At 36.4% G+C, this 18,532-nt stretch overlaps 1 protein-coding gene across 2 annotated transcripts; it reads right to left on the reverse strand.

The window, feature by feature from the left end:
* Window positions 1-100: 100 nt before the first annotated feature.
* LOC117684291 (regulatory-associated protein of mTOR) lies at window positions 101-18,096 on the reverse strand. Of its 2 annotated transcripts, none has more exons than XM_066065912.1 (30): window positions 17,642-18,096; window positions 17,150-17,407; window positions 16,930-17,010; window positions 16,625-16,771; window positions 16,197-16,375; window positions 15,465-15,524; window positions 15,212-15,312; window positions 14,476-14,620; window positions 13,923-14,103; window positions 13,730-13,813; window positions 13,447-13,557; window positions 13,220-13,294; window positions 12,985-13,050; window positions 12,699-12,797; window positions 12,327-12,419; window positions 11,911-12,048; window positions 11,365-11,491; window positions 9,391-9,623; window positions 8,618-8,712; window positions 8,343-8,502; window positions 7,881-8,094; window positions 7,352-7,466; window positions 7,115-7,239; window positions 4,938-5,045; window positions 3,728-3,834; window positions 3,075-3,205; window positions 2,628-2,714; window positions 2,400-2,516; window positions 1,961-2,090; window positions 101-1,641 (listed from the first exon to the last, which is right to left on the reverse strand). In XM_066065912.1, the coding sequence occupies exons 1-30, from the start codon at window positions 17,798-17,800 to the stop codon at window positions 1,573-1,575; spliced, it is 3,795 nt and encodes a 1,264-aa protein (XP_065921984.1). In that variant the 5' UTR covers window positions 17,801-18,096; the 3' UTR covers window positions 101-1,572. The 2 variants fall into 2 exon arrangements, with proteins under 2 accessions (XP_065921984.1, XP_065921983.1); XM_066065911.1 differs by having other exon boundaries at window positions 11,335-11,491.
* Between the last annotated feature and the right edge of the window lie 436 nt (window positions 18,097-18,532).

Raw genomic sequence — 18,532 nt, forward strand, 5'->3', positions numbered from 1 at the left:
TATAAATCTTGAAAAAAAATCAAAATCAAAATGCTCCTAAATAATATTTAGCCTGCCAGTTATTATTTTTGCTATTTAGAACAAAAGAAAACACTAAGTATACATTTGTTCATATAATTTTTATTGCATAGGTCCAACACAAGAGTAGGAACAAAGGAAATAGATGCTGTTGGATTATAAGATAGCTGTTCATTTGACCATTTCAAGACAGGTAGCTCAAACATCTTCTGTAATTGTCTCTTTGGTAATGCAATAATAAATCACAAGGTCTTTTAAAAGGGTATACATGTTTTGCATTGCTTACTTGTTGATATAAAGTATTGTAATAACACTTCTACATGTGTTGCATGTATTATCAATATTAAACAATATACCAAATTAGTAAAGACATCAAATGGACCTCTTTTACTAAGTTTCCACACATGATAATTCCTTATTGATATCTACTATGTTCACATTTAATATTGGTAAATACACACGAACAATTCTGTATAAAACTCATCACACTCGCTTCTAACATACTGGTACAGCATAACAAAATTTCGTTTTTTCAATCTTTCTTTTCAACAATAATTCATATCTACATTCAAATTGGTAATTTAGATTAAAAATTATCTTCAGTACATTAAATACATGTATCGCATGCATTTCCATGGAAACAGTCTAGAAACTTTGAACACCCTACTAATAAGCAAAAGCTAAACTTTTGTGGTCTACCTTTAGATACAGATGTATCTCAATTCATTTTCACTACAATTCATTTTTATAACAATTCATATTCAGTAATTTAAAAAAAATTATTGAGGACCTTGATGTACAATATACAATTGAATAATAAGCGAAATTCAAACTCATATAATTATGCATTATCATTTTGCACTATAAATCACAAAAACCAACACATTTATATCATTAAATTCACGTAAATCAAATGTACATTTTAATAAGCTTTATACATTTTATTTACATGTACAAAACAATTACTGTTATATAGATATATATTAAATCTACATGACATGCATTTTCCATGCATTCAAAGAAACGAAATGTTGTTTTCACCTGTGTATGTAGATGCCAATTCAAATTCTCTTAATCATGATACATGGACAATTCATTCAACTTTCTGCACATAAAACAATGACACCTATTTGCAAATAAAATACTCACTGGAAGCAAACCAATAAACACACACAATGACCAGGTGATGACTATAATACAATCACTAACACAGATCATCAGCAGAAGCCTTATATATTTATATACTTGTATATCTATCTTTATACACATGATCTAGGAGTATACCAATATTAGAGCCCACAATGGCTAGCTAAAAGTACAATATATATGTACACACACCTACATGTAAGACCTAGTTTACATTATATGCTAATCTAACATACATGATTATGAATATATACATGTACATTGTATATGTACAATAATAAGCACATTTTAATTTACAATCTTCATCATTGAATTGTCCTTCGAAACAATATACATATTCAATAAAACAATTGATTTTAAAATGATTAAAATGAAAGACAAAGTAAACATAAAACGCCTGGGCCGTCATCAGCTGCGCTTCACTGGTGTAGAGTAGACGGAAATAAAACTGTCCGTACTTCCCGCGGCAAGCTTCACCTGTAAAACAATATTTGTTAAATGTGCTTTTTTATTTAGAGCGCTTGTTTACATATGGATTGAATCTTGCATCATGCTGACATTTATCTTCAGTATACTTGTGTGGATGTTATTGATTTGCTGAATCTATGTCATCAAAATAAATTAAATACATATAACATATACATCTTTAGAAAGTTTCATGAATCAACTAAATTCAATAACTCTGGAAAAATAATTAAACAGTTCCTCATAGAAAAAAAACACTGTCAAACAAAAAATTATCAAAAGACCATAAAAACAACACCAGGAAATACATTAGATGAGAGGAGTTATGTACCTTGTATGGATGAAATGCCAGACAGCTGGCAGCGCCGATCCTCTGTCCCAGGAATCCCTCGTGGTACTTGATGGTACTCAGGTTGTCTCCCGACGTGTTGTACACACCGATGAACTGGTTAGGGGAACCACTGCAACAACAGACAACACCCTTCTGAACAACTTCATTAAAAATAGATACCATGAGTATTTCTTTTTAAATTCATTTTCAATGATTCTACATGTATTTTAGAATAAAGAATGGACAATATCTATTGGATAATAATAACAATGTTCTGAGATTTATCAGGCTGAGAATCTGATAACTTTGAACAGGAATGTGACATGAGTTTACAAACAACACAGCTGCCTGTAAATCATCTAAAGTTTAACTATTACGCTTTCTTTTGCCTGAGAGAATAACATTAAATGGAATGATGTCTGTGAGTTTTGACACTCACCAAGCTAACACATCAGCGTGTTTGTGAATCTCCAAGGCTGTGATTCCCTGGGTAAGGTTCAGTGTTCTCACCGACTCTGTGAACCTCGGGTCCCAAAACCTCACATCTCCAGCGTTACTGAAAATAGCAAAGATTGTCAGTGGTAAAGGAACAGTTTGATCAAATAGTACCGGTAATGAATCATGCATGGCTGCTTTATAAGCTGTGAGGTTTCAATCTTGGACTTACCTTGCACTAACAATTTTGCCCTCGGACCCCTTCTGGAGGTGAACTTTGACAACCCATCTATTATGCTCCCTGAGAGTCATAACTCGACTGAAAAGGAGAACAATGGCCTCAGTGCTACATGTAATACATAATGTGTACTGTATACAGGGAAATACTTGCCCCCTTTTATTTTTGCCCCTTTGCCCTCATTGTCAATGGGCTAATATAAGACTGGGCAAATTTAAATTTCTCAAATTATCTCTCTTATAACACAACTGTGTCTGGGCAAATTCAAGATCAGGTGAAACTGTTTGCAGGTGTAAAGGCCAAAAATTACATGGGGTGAAAATACCCCATATACAGTAATACATTTCTTTTTTAAAATAAGTTTTCTTAAACTAGATTTATCCCAACTGTTGCTATTGTCTATTTATTAAAATAAAACATAAGAATGAGAACTTTGCTGACCATTCTGATGGAGCTAGTCGTCTGTCGAACAGCCGTACAGATCCATCGCCACAACCTGCGATCAGCAGAGACCGGCCGAACGAGTCTGAGGCCAGACTGGTCACACAGCTCTCTGCTCCAGTCGGTATGTCCTACAGGTAAACATAAAGTAAACTACAGGTACACAAACTGTAAACCACAGGTACACATACAGTAAACCACAGGTACACATACAGTAAACCACAGGTACACATACAGTAAACCACAGGTACACATACAGTAAACCACAGGTACACATACAGTAAACCACAGGTACACATACAGTAAACCACAGGTACACACACAGTAAACTACAGGTACACATATAGTAAATTACAGGTTAACATATAGTAAACTACATGTATAAGTACACAGTAAATGATTGGTAACAAATCACAGAAAACTCGAAGTAAACAGCACATACATGTACATTGTACACCACAAAAATGTTTTCAAACAACCGAAAAGGTTTAAACATACTGCCAAACTTTATAAAGATTGAAAAAATTGTTGATTTCTTTTCCTTCATCCTCACTCTCCTTTGTGGAGACTTTATTCAAACCTCTTGTTTTAACATCTACAACTAGATTCTCACCTAATTCCCTCTATTACCATCAGGTTCCTTATGAACTTACCTGGACTTTGGTTTCCCTTTGAGAATCCCAGATCCGTATGATTCGGACATCCCCTGAGGCCAGTAACATTCCAGATTCCTGCTCCCAATCCAGCACAAGTCCAGCTCCTACAAAATACACGCAGCATTGTTAAGGCGTCCCGATGCTAAAATACGGCTGGAAAACGATATTATTTGAATCATGGCAAAAATAATTTTACCGGGAGTATTTCTTTAAATCTATGTTACATTTATTGACATCGATGTTAAACATTATATTTGATGCATTTTTGTGACGTCATATGTACTTCGTAATCACGTGACAGGCGAATCCTAATATTGCAAATGATCTAGTTAAAACGCATCGGCGCAGGTGATTAATGACATTAAATCATACATATTTTTAAGAAAAATCCTTTGTTAAGTCATAAACTTTGAAGTTCTTGCTTGGGAAAGAAATAGATATTTCGTTTATAGAAGATATTGTTGAAACATTCCACAAAATCATCAAAATAATGCACATTTTTACTAATCAAAAGCGATTTACAAAAAAATGGGGTAAATCCGTAGGTTTCCGCAGCACGATTCACATTGGTACTTATATTCTCTACCAATTTTACGTAAAACATTCTAAAATTGTGTTGATCTTTCACCTGCGCCAAGCTGGTTTTACATGCATTAAAATTTCTTCATTCAGTTGTTTACACGTAGCAGGGAGAGTCTCCAAACCACTAGTTTATAAATAGTCTTTACCTTAAAACGAAGCTTTAAAACTGCCGATTATTTGATACTGGTTTTTAATATGAATGAATTCTGTACGTCTAGAATTAACTGCAACATCTATATAAAGGAAACATGCGGTATTATACTGGTTTGATATAATTCACTTTTAACGTTAAGATACATTCCCTGAGAACTATCGACAGGAATGCAGGTCGTGACGTCAAAGTTAATTATGACGTCATATCGTATGAAGTACAGACAAGTGACTTTCTACATATCGCATCGGTAAGCCTTAACATGCCCGCGCAGAGTTCCATTCATTGTCTGTTAATGTACATGTGTAAATACGGATCAAATACGTCATGGGACAATTTTTAGTTATAAACAGTTTTAATACCACTGGGATTTTTTATCAATGTTCTATTACATGTATTATATTTGCTTTAACACCTGTGATTGGGTCAACTACCCTAACCATATGCAGTCATTTACCCCATACAGAAACTTACGTCTGACAGTAGGAATGAGGTCAGATATGGCTTGAAATGCTGTCACCAGTTCCTTCCCATCATACCCCTCTGATAGGTAGTTCCTCCATATCCGGACCGAACCATCATCTGTCAAACAATGATACATCTGTTAATGTCAAACACATATATATATATATTCAGATACATGTAAAATAAAATATAGGGCTGGGTCAAAATACCAGTGGTCAAAACATGTAAAGCTCAAAACAGGAAAGCATTCTACAGAATGAATAACAGAGTACTGGAAGTACATGATGTATATCTCAAACGATAACATACCAGTTTTATGAGGTAAATTTGCGAATCATTTTGAGGATTAGTGAATTTGTTGATCCTAATGTCACACAACAACAGGGACTCATTGTGAGGGTTGATGAAGTCCATTGCTGATGTCTCTATACATGTACTCACCTGTTCCACACAACAACAGGGACTCATCGTGAGGGTTGATGAAGTCCATGGCTGATGTCTCTATACATGTACTCACCTGTTCCACACAACAACAGGGACTCATTGTGAGGATTGATGAAGTCCATGGCTGATGTCTCTATACATGTACTAACCTGTTTCACACAACAACAGGGACTCATTGTGAGGGTTGATGAAGTCCATGGCTGATGTCTCTATACATGTACTCACCTGTTCCACACAACAACAGGGACTCATCGTGAGGGTTGATGAAGTCCATGGCTGATGTCTCTATACATGTACTCACCTGTTCCACACAACAACAGGGACTCATTGTGAGGGTTGATGGAGTCCATGGCTGATGTCTCTATACATGTACTCACCTGTTCCACACAATAACAGGGACTCATCGTGAGGGTTGATGGAGTCCATGGCTGATGTCTCTATACATGTACTCACCTGTTCCACACAACAACAGGGACTCATCGTGAGGGTTGATGAAGTCCATGACTGATGTCTCTATACATGTACTCACCTGTTCCACACAACAACAGGGACTCATTGTGAGGGTTGATGAAGTCCATGGCTGATGTCTCTATACATGTACTCACCTGTTCCACACAATAACAGGGACTCATTGTGAGGGTTGATGAAGTCCATGGCTGATGTCTCTATACATGTACTCACCTGTTCCACACAACAACAGGGACTCATTGTGAGGGTTGATGAAGTCCATGGCTGATGTCTCTATACATGTACTCACCTGTTCCACACAACAGGGACTCATTGTGAGGGTTGATGGAGTCCATGGCTGATGTCTCTATACATGTACTCACCTGTTCCACACAACAACAGGGACTCATTGTGAGGGTTGATGAAGTCCATGGCTGATGTCTCTATACATGTACTCACCTGTTCCACACAACAACAGGGACTCATCGTGAGGGTTGATGAAGTCCATGGCTGATGTCTCTATACATGTACTCACCTGTTCCACACAACAACAGGGACTCATCGTGAGGATTGATGAAGTCCATGGCTGATGTCTCTATACATGTACTCACCTGTTCCACACAACAACAGGGACTCATCGTGAGGGTTGATGAAGTCCATGGCTGATGTCTCTATACATGTACTCACCTGTTCCACACAATAACAGGGACTCATCGTGAGGGTTGATGAAGTCCATGGCTGATGTCTCTATACATGTACTCACCTGTTCCACACAACAACAGGGACTCATCGTGAGGGTTGATGGAGTCCATGGCTGATGTCTCTATACATGTACTCACCTGTTCCACACAACAACAGGGACTCATCGTGAGGGTTGATGGAGTCCATGGCTGATGTCTCTATACATGTACTCACCTGTTCCACACAACAACAGGGACTCATTGTGAGGGTTGATGAAGTCCATGGCTGATGTCTCTATACATGTACTCACCTGTTCCACACAACAACAGGGACTCATTGTGAGGGTTGATGAAGTCCATGGCTGATGTCTCTATACATGTACTCACCTGTTCCACACAACAACAGGGACTCATCGTGAGGGTTGATGAAGTCCATGGCTGATGTCTCTATACATGTACTCACCTGTTCCACACAACAACAGGGACTCATTGTGAGGGTTGATGAAGTCCATGGCTGATGTCTCTATACATGTACTCACCTGTTCCACACAACAACAGGGACTCATCGTGAGGGTTGATGAAGTCCATGGCTGATGTCTCTATACATGTACTCACCTGTTCCACACAACAACAGGGACTCATCGTGAGGGTTGATGAAGTCCATGGCTGATATCTTGGTGTTCTTCAGGTTCTCATTGTAAATGTAGTTAATCTTTGTCCCCTGTTCCCAATCCCAAAAACTAAAAACAAACACAATAAACCTTTTGATATTTCATTAAATAGAGAAATATAGGGTTAGCAAGTCCAAATTAAAAATTTACATGTACAATAGAAGAGCCTTGCGAGACTGACCATATTCCATCCTTGTCTGCGACGGCTACGTGGCCCTCGTACGGATGGAACTTGATGACCGAGGGGATTCCCTGGTTTTTGTTGACAAACACCTCCACATCTAGCCTGTTAAAGCCTGAAACATTCAAATGAACATCCATGGTACAGACTATCCACTTAAATAATATTACAAACTACAGAGATATTATCAAGTACCGGTACCAGTGTTTGAAAATTTGTTGGTTTGTTAATCTGTTAAGGAGGCTTTTCTGTAAAGTTTTCCTTTGTTACACAATGACTCTAATTTGTTTTTGGAATACAAATAATTCTTTATTGGCTCTTTTAATCAATATTAGAAAATTCTCCGTATCTTTTAAATATTTTCCTTCTGTCCATCACATGAAAACTTGGTGGTGTTTAAGTGCATGTGTTTCTTTACTACACAATGCCTCTCGTTTGATTGGGGTGTACACTGCACAGGTATATACAGTGTATGTTAGTTTCAAGCAGAGAATCCTCACACTCTTAGAGTATATGACCTGACACATACCTGCCCTGACTTGTTCCTCTCTGGCCTCCTGTCTGACGTTGTTGTTCCGGAGGAACCGGAACTCTCGTCTGTGGTGGGAGGAGCTCTCCGGATCCTGCTCTTCGGACAATCGCATCAGTGGCTGGGCAAAATGGCGGCAGCTCCAATCAAAGAACTCGGTCGTCACAGAGGTAGACTTGAGACTTTTGGGTTCTTCCTCCTTCTCTTCGTGAATCTGAGAAATTGTTTATTTTGAACATATTTCACATTGTATACTGGTATTATAATATAAATTATAATACAAATTATAATACACAAAGGGTCAATATTGCATACTATAAGAAATGATACATACATGTATAAAGTTTTGAACACACATTCATCACAATTTCTATGGTGCTTATCCTAAATTGTTTGATAATATCTTTGAAATTCAAAAACACAGGAAAATCTAATTACAAAAAGTTACAATAATAATCATACCAATGATGAAGAATTCCTCTCGGAGAGCAGTTTCTTGCCCCTGCCATGAGGACTAGTGTAGGAGTTGACTTTTCCCGACAGATGGGGGGAGGAATAGTCTCGCCTCATTTGACTACCTGGAGTAGAATGGTCTTCTGGGAAGTGATTTTGTGGAGGAGTTCTAAAATAAATAGAATATTCTAATAATATTAACAAAACAACTTTAAATATGAATATGCAATATAGATAAGCAAAACCAAAAAATCTAAGGTTTCATTTATAATGGCTCAACTTACCCATGTATAGGGGCGGTATTGGAAGGGCTAGAGGGGGCGGAGTAGCAGGTCTTGGGGTTCTGTATCACATGGGTGGGGCGAGCACTCAGTGAGGCCTGTAAAAGAAGTCACATGTGTTTATACAAACACCTACTGTGGTACTCCATATCACATCATGTAAATGTATTAAACATAAGTTGTATTTATGTACCTTTATGTGAGTATGGATGAGAATAAATGAATTAAATACATGTAACTCTAAACATATACATGTAGATTTTTTATTGTTTGCCATGTGTGCATGTGACTGTTTGTTATATGTCACATGGGTGATATCTCCCACACAATGAGGAAAGTATAATAAAATTCATGATAAGAAAAGAGAAATGAGCAAATATACAATGAAAATATAATTGTTGTCTCCTAAGACTCTAGCCAGGAGCTTTACCAACTATATCCACAGTCCCCATAAAACAACTGACATAGACTACCTTGAGTTTGAGAGCATTGACTTAGGCTACCTTGAGTTTGAGAGTATTGACTTGGCTACCTTGAGTTTGAGAGCATTGACTTAGGCTACTTTGAGTTTGAGAGCATTGACTTAGGCTACTTTGAGTTTGAGAGCATTGACTTAGGGTACTTTGAGTTTGAGAGCATTGACTTAGGCTACCTTGAGTCTGAGAGTATTGACTTAGGCTACCTTGAGTCTGAGAGTATTGACTTGGCTACCTTGAGTTTGAGAATATTGACTTGGCTACCTTGAGTTTGAGAGTACATGTATTGACTTAGACTACCTTGAGTTTGAGAGTATTGACGATCTGTTTGGCCATGTCCGCCACCTCTCTGTGTGGCCCCATTGCCAGCTGGACTAGGACCTTCCACACAGTCATATACACGCTGCTGAAGGTGGTGCCTGCCAGGGTGGAGCTGGAGTAGGTCCGCCGCACCGTGGTGCTCTCTCCGGAGTAGCTGTCACTGGAGCTGAAAGACGCGCCCATGTTGGCGATGGAGTTAGAGGACTGGAGGGCTGAAAGAAAAAAGATTGTAGACCATCATGAAGGCATTATTTATCACCTATTGAAAGCAATATACAGTAACTTCTGATGAAAGTAATATATCATCTTATGAAAGCATTATATCATCAAATGAAATCTGAAGATTGAATTTTAGAGCAATAATGAAATATCTACAATATATACATGAAATACAAATTAACATTAAAATTCATACAAATTTACTGAATTAGGTGTGTTAGAATTCTGATTATCAAAAAGTGTGCAGAAAGAAATCAGTGTAATTTAATCTGTAGAGTGATTGAAGGAAAATGTATACAATGGATGTGTTATGATATCCCTACACCACATGACAAGAAAGCTTGAAGACAATGTATCACACGACTAACTGGGTCTGTAGCTAGCCACACATATATATGAAGATATACTTGTGTACAATTTATACTTAGTAACACCTTTACATGTGCTACTAAAGAGAAGGCACCAAAGAAAGTTGTAACATAAATAAAGTCTAAAGGCTTATATACAATGTATGCTGAGTACTTGGATAAAACACAAACAAAAACAAAATACAAACAAGAAAAACGGCTAAGAAAAGCATATCCTCATGATAGGAAACAGGTATCGTATGTGTCGTAATCCAAGTCAAGTCAAGTCATTTGTTTATTGTGTTCTATTGTTAACTCTTGAATAAAACTTGAATTGAATTTACACAAAAATATCAGAAATCTCAAGAGAAAAATTCAAGAATAACTTTGGAATGATTAAGATTTGACTAAAAATTTGCAAAGATTGTTTAGGCCAAGGTTTTAGGCATTGCTGCCTCGACTGAAAAATGCTGCTGCATGGATTTTTTTTTCGCCAATAATAAACGGGAAACAAATAAGTTTTTCAAATTTTTGTATAAAATGTATATATCGAGTTATTCCCCTTTGCTATATTTTTACAAAAGAAAAATAAAATGCTTGCCTCTTGCATATTTGGCTTGAGAATGAATAGATTAATTTTTGGGGGCCCTACAGTTCTTAAGTAGGAATTAAGGGTTTCTTTCAATTTTGCAAACAAGTTTACACAGTAACACACCCAATACACATAATCTGTGATATTATATTATGTCAAGAGGGGAAAATTATCTACAGGTATCATTCACCATGAACAAAAAATGTAACTGATAGTTTTTGCTCTAGATAACATGATTTATGTTAGAATACTTAGATCTCCCTTCCACCGACAAAATAAATGAAATGTCTTCAATTAAAACAATTTTTCTAGTTAGTAAGAAAAGGGCTTCTTCTGAAAACATATAGACTTTGAACTTCCTATAAAATAATTTTTCAATCTGATTTCCTCCAAAATATAATACTAGTAGTCTTTGGTTAATGATATAAAAATTCATAAAAAAAAAATAAATAGATCCTGACGATAAAGGCCAAGAAAAATTATTGTATATTTCCTCAAGCATTACTATATAATCATTGAAGGATAAAAACATTAATTTTCTTAATGAATTTTGAGAAAACTTGAGTTGACAGAAATGAGATATTAACTCTTGAAAACTTAAATAAAATCAAAGAAAATTGCAATATATTTCAAAATCATAAGCTTACAAACAAAACATTAATTTTTAATGGCCAAATAAATTGTTGTAATCAGTTTTCCGAAGAAACCCTCTCCCATACAAAAAGAGACAACAGACAGAAGGCACAGAGGACAGGACGTGGTTACCAGTGGTGCCAGATACAAGATTCCACCCACCAGGGACCTCCCCGGTCACAGTGGCGCTCTTCTCCTTCTGTTTCTCCTCCTCCATCCACTGCACCACCACGTTAGTGAACTGCGACTCAAACTGCTGGACCAGGGAAGATAGCGCCACCACTACTTCCTGTAATACATATGTAAAACTATCGCAACAAGGTTAGTTAATGGTGACTCAAACTGATGAAGCAAGGAAGATAGCGCCACAACCTTCCTGTAATGGAAATATCACAAGAAGGTTAATGAACTGCAACTCAAACTGCTGAACCAGGGAATAAAGCGCTACTACTTCCTGTAATAGAAATATTGTAGGTTAGTGAACGTGGACTGATCAAAGATTAGTGAACATAGACTAAAACTGTTGGAGCAAGGAAAATAATGCCACCACCACTTCCTGAAATGTCACCACCTCATTATAGAATGAGGACTCAAGTTGCTGGACCAGGGAAGACACATCCTTCTGCAATTTGACAGCCCTGGTGTTACTGTGTGTATGGGTTAAACAAAAAGATTTGTCAGAAGAACCCTGCTGAGAAGTATACCTACTTTTCTGACCAATGGACTGCCATCATTCCCCACAGAGGCCAGCATCATCCCCACCCCCAGGTCGATGTTGTTGGCCTGGTCACTTCGGTCCGTCACACTGATGAACGTCCCCAGGGCAAACACCACACTCGCCCTCACCTGTTATAATAAAGCAGGTAAATATTGGTAACAGATACAAACCTTTTATTGTGTTTTAACACTGAGGAATCAGTTATTTCATAGAACAATTATTTAGGTTTCCTGTTTTTCATTAATTAACGGGTATGTTATTAGTTGTCAGAGTTTACTAGCATTTTCAACTTTTAAATCTTAGTTTTATGATTTAGAAAATAATGCCGAATAAATTTAATGGTTCCACAGTATTTGACAAATATTGATGTTTGTAGTAGCAGACAGCAGTATCCAATCAGACTTACCTCTGGGGATGGGTCATTAAGTAATACTGACAATTTCTCATGAGCCCTGTCCCTCACTCCACACCAGCGGGCATTGTCAAAGTTTGACCAAACCTATAAATATCATCAAATCTGAATAAAGAGATTTCTCAACATTTCAGAAGGCCCGAAGACACCATTTCTATAATATGAACACATATCAACAAAACTCAAAATGCTTCACATGTAAAGATAAGAATGAAAATAATTTAAATGACCAGTTTTTAGTTGCCAATAAGCATTCTGAACAATAATATCCCGACATATAATAAAGTATAGAATTGAAACTGTAATGATTAATAAATCTTCTCCTTAAAACTAATAACTGTACAGTATATATATAAATGTGTAGACCTTTCCGAGACAGAGGGCCAGCCACTGCCTGAGGGAGGGACTGGGGTCGGACAACTGCTCCAGACAGGTGGCAATCACATTGCCCTGTAACGCTGCATCCTGTAATCATATGAATCCAATGTAATTAATTACTAATGTGTTAATAAAATGCAATGCCAATATATAAAACTGATAACTATTTAATCAGATAATAACATGGTCTTTTTAAGTACAATTTTTGGGAAACAAATCTAATTTTTTAAGGTTGTCAATACAGGGTTTTTTTCTGAGTGAGTTGATGACTTACCTGCCCGTTTTTGTAGTCGTTGACAATCATGGCCAGAACAAAGGCTGCCATGGTTCTGTGCTCTGCCTGTGCAATCCACAAACAAAAATATGATTACTCAGTACCCTCACAAAATAAGAGGATTAATAAGTACAGTTTACATGTACATCAATGAAAACTTACATATACATTGTACTTGCATATTTCTGTCATATGTTTGATTTTAAGAAAATAAAATAATAAGAAATACATTTACAGGCATGTAAGGATCAGCTAACACGGAGAGGAAGTATTTGTGTCCATTGTCTTTCACTAAGTCTGTCTGACAGGACTGAAAAGAAATACACAAATAAATAGACACAACTTATACATGTTCTGGTATAGTGCTTGAAAATAGTTTGTGTCACAGAATATAGATTCAAAACCAAAATTAAAGATAAATTTGAAGTCAAATTATCATGACTTGCTTAACTTAAAACTCACACTGTCAACAGACAAAATCTTGGCCCAGATAAACACAAGTAAGGGACGCAACTCTCTTGCTGAACTCTGGAGAAGTTTCAGGACGTAAGGAAAAATTCCAACGGATAAAGCCTGCAGATGTCGAATTGGAAAACACATATGTTAACAAACATAGAAGTCAGTATCTTCAATACATGCGTGACTTAATGAAATCTTCATGTCCATTTCGATAGAAAATATCAGAATCTTATATGTTAAATATATAATTTTTACCATAATTAGATGTACATGATATTTGACTTACAAGGCTAACTGCCCAGGGACCCAAATCCAAAAATCTGCCCAGAAGATCTAAAGCTCTCAGCCTGTGTACCTGACTAAGTAACACCTGAAACAAAGAAGAAGGTAAACTATGTAATTATACACTGCTAGTCCTAAAATGCTATAACAGACGACAAAACTGTTAGAGTATCCTGCTAGTTGTCATAAAGCCTTACCTGTAGGACTATAGGTAGCTGTTCGGGCGGGTTTCGTTTCTCTGACCCATAGGACAGCCACACCTGGAAGGCGGTCAGCTGTTCGGTGAAGAAGGGGCTGTGGTGGAACTGAGCGTTTTCGTCCTCCAGCAGGGTAGGTAACTGTCGCAGGCAAATATCCAAGGCCAAGTCCCATGCCTGCCTGTCAAACGTATTGTCAAGAGTTCATAAGCAATGCTAGGTAAATCTACCGGTAAAGTGGATTGATTGTGCAATAGAATATTTTTGCAAATGTCAAATTTCTAAAGATTCAAATAAATTATCACCACACATATGTCAAAATTTCTAAAAAAAATCACAAAAATTATCACCACACAAATGTCAAAATTTCTAAAAAATTCACAAAAATTAACACCACACATATGTCCAATTTCTAAAGATTCTAAAAAATTATCACCACACATAAGATACGTCATAAAACTGAATTAGGTTAATCTTGAAAATTGAACGGTTATCCTCTGTATGAACTGATGAAAAGTTATGAAAATATTCTAATAATGAAGTAGAGACTTACCACATGGGGTGCTGGTACGTGGGAGGGAGGCGGGGACTTGACATTGGTGTACAGTTATACGACCTCATTATTCTCTCAGCCAATAGAAAGTTACGAAACAGACTGGCAACTAACAAGTCCTGTCTAAATAACTTCTGAAACAGCTCTATAAAGGGGAATTTTAAGAAGTTTAAGTGCATGTAAATTTATGTTTTTAAAAACTCTAATTGATGTGCAAATGCTAAATATAAATGCAAAAAATAAAAGCTCATTTAACAAAGGTCTCAGACTAATCTATATGACTAAATATTTACATTCTACTGTGTTTTTCCATTACATTCCGTGATGTTTAAATGCATCTAAATGCAACAAGTAGTCAAAGGTCAAATTGACGAGTTTTATTATGACGTCACAAACGTTGAACGCTGTAAACTGCAACGTCACAAGCGAAAATCAAAGTTCACGCTTGTGGCTGTTACTGTGGCTCTTCCATTAATATTACTTACCCTTAGGATAAGATAGGATTTTTAAGGTATGAATCACATTTGCAGACAAGGCAAGAAGTTAAAAAAAATGTAAATATAAGCATTAAATCATGATTTTTTGAAGTATACACTCTCATAACTGCAGCGCTGTGTGCATACAAATTTTCATAACGCGCTAACGCGCGTTACTCAATTTGTATGCACACACCGCTGCAGTTATGAGAGTGTATACTTCAAAAAATCATGATTCAATGCTATAGTACCATCCTTACCTCTTGGCAGGGTGTTCCATGCTATGGTGTCTGTGATGGCAGTAAAAATCCAGTTCAGTTCTCCTAGCATGGTTCTTCTGTCATTCAACTGACCCGGAACCCTGCAAAATTAGGTTTCTTTTTCATTAAACACAACCTAGGTTTAATTTTCATATATTGATAATATGGTTGAATTACATGTACCGGGTATATAAAAAAATAATTTCAGCTGATATGTGACATAGACATCTCTATGATTGACCTAAATACTTACTTATCAACCAGATCCAAGGTAATATTTGGTACTAATCGCCCAGTATTTTGGAGAACATACCTACAATAAAATAATTCAACATTTAAATGAAGTCTATAGATCTTGTATAAACAGGATCAAGTTTATTCCAGGCTGTGTTAACCAGCCTGGGCTTTCAACTATTGAACACTTTGTTTAAACAGTACATGAAAAATGCATAATTCCAATAACTGAGCAGTATTGTAAAGGCTGATTTGAGAAACCATTTTTAAGGTGCCTCACTACACCTTGAAATAGTTTCTCAAATCAGCAGAAAATTACTTGATTATGAGAGAAAGCATGATGGATAAGAAGTATCTATATCAAATAGGCGAAAAAATGTGCAATTTTAGATAAAAATTGGATTTTCAAAAATTTGATTCAGTAAACATAAACAAAAGCCCCAGGTGGATTCAAACTCATGACCTGCGGTTCACAAGCCTGATACTTTAACCACTGGGCTATGACAATATACATCTGAATCTATTGATACAAACAGTTTAACAAAACATTTAAAATGCCATCTTCTGACGTAGTGTCTTAAAAAGTACAAGTCTAGGTGTAGTGAGGTACCTTAAGGTTTATGTTAATGAGACATCACATATCCGGGTTTTCACTTTTCAATTATTGAATACATTGTACATGTATAAACAGTATATAGTAAGTTCTATCACTGAGCACTGTCAAGAAGGCTTGTTTACGAACTTTACGAACCATTTTAGAGCTATTCTGATTGGTGTAGTGAGGCAGGAAGTGAAGAGATCGGCAGGCAGCTCTGGATTCATGGGAAGTAACTCCGATACTCCACATGCGGCGAGCTGGATACAATTTCTGACGGAGGAGACAGCTGGGGTGGGGCTACCGAACCTTGGGGTGGATCCATTCAGCCCAGACTAAAGATACAGAGATATGCATATACATGAATTTCCTGTACCTGTCAAATACTGATAATATAGCTTTCCCTCTAACATATTTCACATTTCAAGTACAAAATCAAAAGAATACAGCATTTCTTTAATTTCTATTCCATGGAGAAGAATATAAGGATATATATACATGTATATTCATCATGAATCATCTACACCTTTTAATATGTCATCATCAAAAGCTGTTCGTGCTTGTTTTTCCTTTTTCTTGTTTACCTCAAGTTCTGACTCCCTTTGTTGCGAGAACTGTCTGAAGAGCTCTATGATAATCCCGGCATTGGAGCAGTCATACACATAGATGGACGGGCTGCCCATCCAAGTCTGCAGGTCGTACACAGACAGCGGGATGTACTGGGTGTAGCTCTGATAAATATAACCAGAGAATCTATTGAAACAACTCATTCAGAAGATTTTTCAGTTGACAAAGAGATAGTTTTGTCCTTTAATCTCGTAAGAATTTTTTTCACCAGATTTTGAAATTAAAAGACAAAGTTTTCTTAATGTTCCTTTTTATGCCATACCTTATTGAACACCCATATTTCTCCATTTACTGTAGGTTTTGGTACACCATGGCCATTGTAATGGAATAAAACTCTTTCCTCCTGGGATAAAAAACAACTCGGTATGATCAAAAACAACAGAATATTTCCCATTTATCAATTTTTTACTGATAACTATTCCAAGATTCAAAACTGAAAATTAAATTTGAACTAATTTCTTCAAAATTGAAACAACATTTACTTTGGCATTCCGTCTGAGTGATGAGCATAATTTTTTCACTTCATCCACAGTTGGGTCCAGGCTTTGCTTGTACCTAGCTCTGGGCTGCCATCTTTCATACTGTTTTTGTAGATTAGCCCCAATGGCCTCCAGAGCTTTCTGGGAGCTGAGGGGATCGATCCAACATTCCAACCGTGCACATGGGGAGGTCTTTACAACATCAGGAGGGTCAACTCCAACATTTAAACATAACACCAGGGCCACACTCACTGTTTTCATCTGTATCAAATTCAAAATACATTCTATAAACATTGAAACAGATTTCTTTACTTGTCTACATGCCCAGTTTCAGTTTCAGATAAGAGGTACATCAGCATGATTAGCATGACACCAACTGATAAATTAATTGCAAATTACAGGTTATAATTTTTAAGATGAGGCATACATGAGGGAGGATAACAGAGCTAAATAAACTCAATAATCTCATAAAAACATGTGCTTTATACTGCATACCCTCTCTTTCATTCTCCATGTTTGAGCCACTTTCTTTGACCCCTGTATTTTCTCACGGTGTCTCAATTCATTAAAAGCAATCAACAAGTCCCAATCGCTTGCCTCCTCCTCTTCCTCTTGAATCTCGTTGATAAATGGCACTTCTAATTCACTCGACATTTTAAGCAATAAAAGTTTTACACGTTTTTCTGTCCAGGGACACAATAATTTATTTGTTTACAGTTGTACCTCGACATATTCTGCTTTTTTACAAAAAACAGAGACATCATTTTGTGTCAAATAGAAACACCGAGAAGAAGTAAAATTTGTATCTTCAATAAAATCTCTGCAACTTCGTTTTTGGTGACACAAAACGCAATTAAACCCAGTTAAGTCATACCATCATAACCATGTGAGATAACTTGTAATACAAGATCTCACTAATGAACGAAATTGTGTAAAAGAACGCGATGTGCAAATATAGAACAAAAAATGAATTGCATGAAATCCACCTGAAGTATTACAACATTTCCTTGATTAAATGACCAAAATTCAGCGATAAATGATTGAGGTTCGTAAACTGTAAAGTAAAATGATTATCTAATTAGATCGGGTTCGGGCGTGATATTTCAATTGATTTACCCAAAAGGACCCAAATGAAACCATTTATCGGAAATTGGGTGATAATTTTATGAAAGCATCTACATCATTTTCATTTTTAGCGATACAATCATAATTTTGTTTATAATTAAGGTTGAATATTAATTTAGTTTATAATGAGAATATTAATGTACTTACGTGTTGGTTAAAATGTCCATAAATTAATAAAAAAAAAAAGGAACTTTAACCAGGGACGTAATATACTAACTATGTTATATATGTCTCTGCTTTAACATAAAAGTTAGAATTGTC

Source organism: Magallana gigas, chromosome 7, assembly GCF_963853765.1.
Source record: "Magallana gigas chromosome 7, xbMagGiga1.1, whole genome shotgun sequence".
NCBI classification, from domain to species: Eukaryota; Metazoa; Mollusca; class Bivalvia; order Ostreida; family Ostreidae; genus Magallana; species Magallana gigas.